We start from the raw sequence: 2,800 nt of genomic DNA, 5'->3' as shown, positions 1-2,800 counted from the left end.
TCCACATTTATAACACAGTAAAGGCTATTTTTTCCTGAAATAGGCTGCAGCTTGTCCAAACTCGTGGATAAGATGCATATGGACATGCCCAACAATGTTGGGAGTGAGAGTGGGTGTGTGTGGTTTTTTTTGTCTACATGTCAGCCCTGTGATAGACTGCGACCTGTATAATTTTAAGCAGCATTTATGGATGCAACTACCTGACTGTGACTGACACAGGTGTGCCAAAGTGATCCTGAGCCCATGTGGTTATATCGCTTCTAGAAGAGTGATGATTTTTGATGCAGTGCAGTCTGAGGGATCAGAGAGCTCGGTCATCCATTTTCGGATTAGCCCTTGGCCTTTACACACTGAAATCCCTCCAGATTCCTTGAATGATGTTCTGCATCGTGGAGGGTGACAGATCCATATCACTTCCTGTCTTTCTTTGAGAAACATTGTTTTTAAAGATTTCAATAATTTCTCACACATGCAGTATGTTTGGTCAAACTAGCAGTTCTCGGCCCAAAAGTTAATACACCGCTTTCCTGTGCATCCAATAGCCTTGAGCCTGGTTTGTCTTATGTATTGTTAAAACTAAAACCAGCGAAAATACATTAAAGACAACAGGGTGAGTCAGTGAAGACCTGGACTTCCATCATGTCTCTCTGGGCCCAGTCTGTGTTTGTGGCTGCTCTCAGTGTAACAACAAAACAGGATGAGAGTCCAGCAGCTGCCTCAGTTTGGGTTACACTAGGAGAGCTCTCAGTGAAGAACTGTGGCTCCGTCAGTTGTGAACATGGACGTGTGGGAGCTGAATGTCAGCTGTCACACTTTATAACCACATTACATTCTTTATTCTCTGTGCTCAGACACTGTTTAAGGAGCTGATTGTTTGACATAAGAAATGTGATGCTGGTTGGGCATTTAGTGCATGTGGTATTTTTTAACACAACTTTATGAATTGTATGAAATGTGTCAATTATTTAGAAATTACAAAAATACATATATACATAGAGGATTATATTGTAAATATTGAAAAAGCTATGTAATTATTAACATTTTAATCTCCAGTCGTTTTCTCTGCATTTAACCTTTAACTCTTCTCCTTCCATCGCTCTAACTTGTCTGCACAGCAGCACAGCTGCAACAGGACATGAAGAGCAACAACAGCCTGACTCCCTCCTATTTTCAGTTCACTGTTTTTGCACACTATGGGCTCCTCAGATACCTTTTCTTCAGCCTCTCTCTGTTGATCTACATGACTATAATCTCTGCTAATCTTGTCATTGTTTTGTCAGTCTGCCTGGAGAACTCTCTGCATCAGCCCATGTATATTTTCATCTGCTCTCTGTGTTTAAACTCTCTGTACGGCTCGACCGGCTTCTTCCCCAGGTTCCTGATGGACCTTCTGTCCGACACTCATTTCATCTCACATCCACTTTGTTTTGTTCAGATGTATGTTATTCAGACTTACAAAATTCATGAGCTATCTGTCCTCACTGTCATGGCCTATGACAGGTTTGTTGCCATTTGCCAGCCTTTACACTATCACAGTAAAATGACATTTAGGACAGTGCTGCTGCTTTTGATCATTGCTGTGTTGTACCCTGTATTTATTGTTACCTACTTTTTATATATGGCCAGCATTTTGCCTTTGTGTGGAAACAAACTGCACAGGATTTACTGCACCACCTGGTCTGCACTTCTACTGTCCTGTGTGGACATAACTGTGATCAGTGTAGCAGGTCAGTTTCTTGCTGTGGCATCATTCTTCATCCCCATGTCCTTTGTCCTGTACACCTACCTGCGCATTCTGCTTGTCTGCAGGAGAAGTTTACAGACCTGCCTGCCCCACATAGTGATCTTTGGAAACTATTGCATCTCAGTGTTCTGTGAGATTTTATTAAGTTTGTATAAGGTTGATGAGGTAAATTCATTTGTCATTGTTGCTTTATCTCTGGAGGTGTTGATCATCCCTCCCATCATGAACCCTTTGGTTTACGGCCTGAACCTGCCTCAGATCAGAGCAGTGATTTTTGGTTCTCTAATGTTAAGCAAAATTGCTTGTCCAATATAATTCATATAACTCAAAAAGCACAGAGGGAAATTCATGAAGTTGTAGTTCCCTCTTATTGACCTGGTATGCCTCTAAAATACTGTAACTTTTGTTTGTACAGATATTTCATTTGTTCAAATTTGCTTTAATCCATCTGCAGAATTCAGTCTTCCAAGAGATCCACCTTTACCACATTAATTATCATTATTGTTCTCATACTTACTATGCTAGTTATACTAGGGGGGGATTAATGACTCTATAGTATGTAGTATTACTTTGATGGATTGAGTCAGGTTCCTGGTTTGACATGCATCCAGATAACCAGAGATTTCAGTGAACCTATTTGTGACAGTTATTTTGTGTTGAATAGGTCAAGACAGCACCATGTCTTCTGATGACAATTCATAGAAGTATGTACCTAATAAATAATAATAAAAACCTACATTTGGCCAAGTATATTACTCACACAAGGAATTTGTTTCCAGCACCGTTTAAAATAGTTTAGAGGGCAGCTGCATCTAATAGCCCCATTTATATTGTGCTCCAATCTGGTGTTTTTTCCATGTTCTAACATATTGTGGTTGTTTTAACGTCTCCTCCTCTGCACATATGGCCTGTCGTCATCATTCGGCGTCAGCCCCCCACAGCCCAGTAACAATAAACATGGAGGAAAGTGACAACAGTAACGGGGCCAGTGATGACACCAGGATGTTTCACATGTGGTGGACATTTATGGAAAAGCTTCTGATCAGGCCAAACTGG

The 2,800-nt window shown here is 40.8% G+C and overlaps 1 protein-coding gene across 1 annotated transcript; it reads left to right on the top strand.

The window, feature by feature from the left end:
• Window positions 1-1,135: 1,135 nt before the first annotated feature.
• LOC109953380 (olfactory receptor 6K3-like) lies at window positions 1,136-2,059 on the top strand. The gene has a single exon (XM_020588853.1). It carries the CDS (start codon window positions 1,136-1,138, stop codon window positions 2,057-2,059), a length of 924 nt encoding a protein of 307 aa, XP_020444509.1.
• Window positions 2,060-2,800: the final 741 nt, after the last annotated feature.

The sequence above is a fragment of the Monopterus albus genome, unplaced genomic scaffold, assembly GCF_001952655.1.
Source record: "Monopterus albus unplaced genomic scaffold, M_albus_1.0 scaffold648.1, whole genome shotgun sequence".
Classification (NCBI taxonomy): domain Eukaryota; kingdom Metazoa; phylum Chordata; class Actinopteri; order Synbranchiformes; family Synbranchidae; genus Monopterus; species Monopterus albus.
Note: the sequence above shows the minus strand (reverse complement) of the source record. Positions and strands in the feature narration are given on the sequence as shown.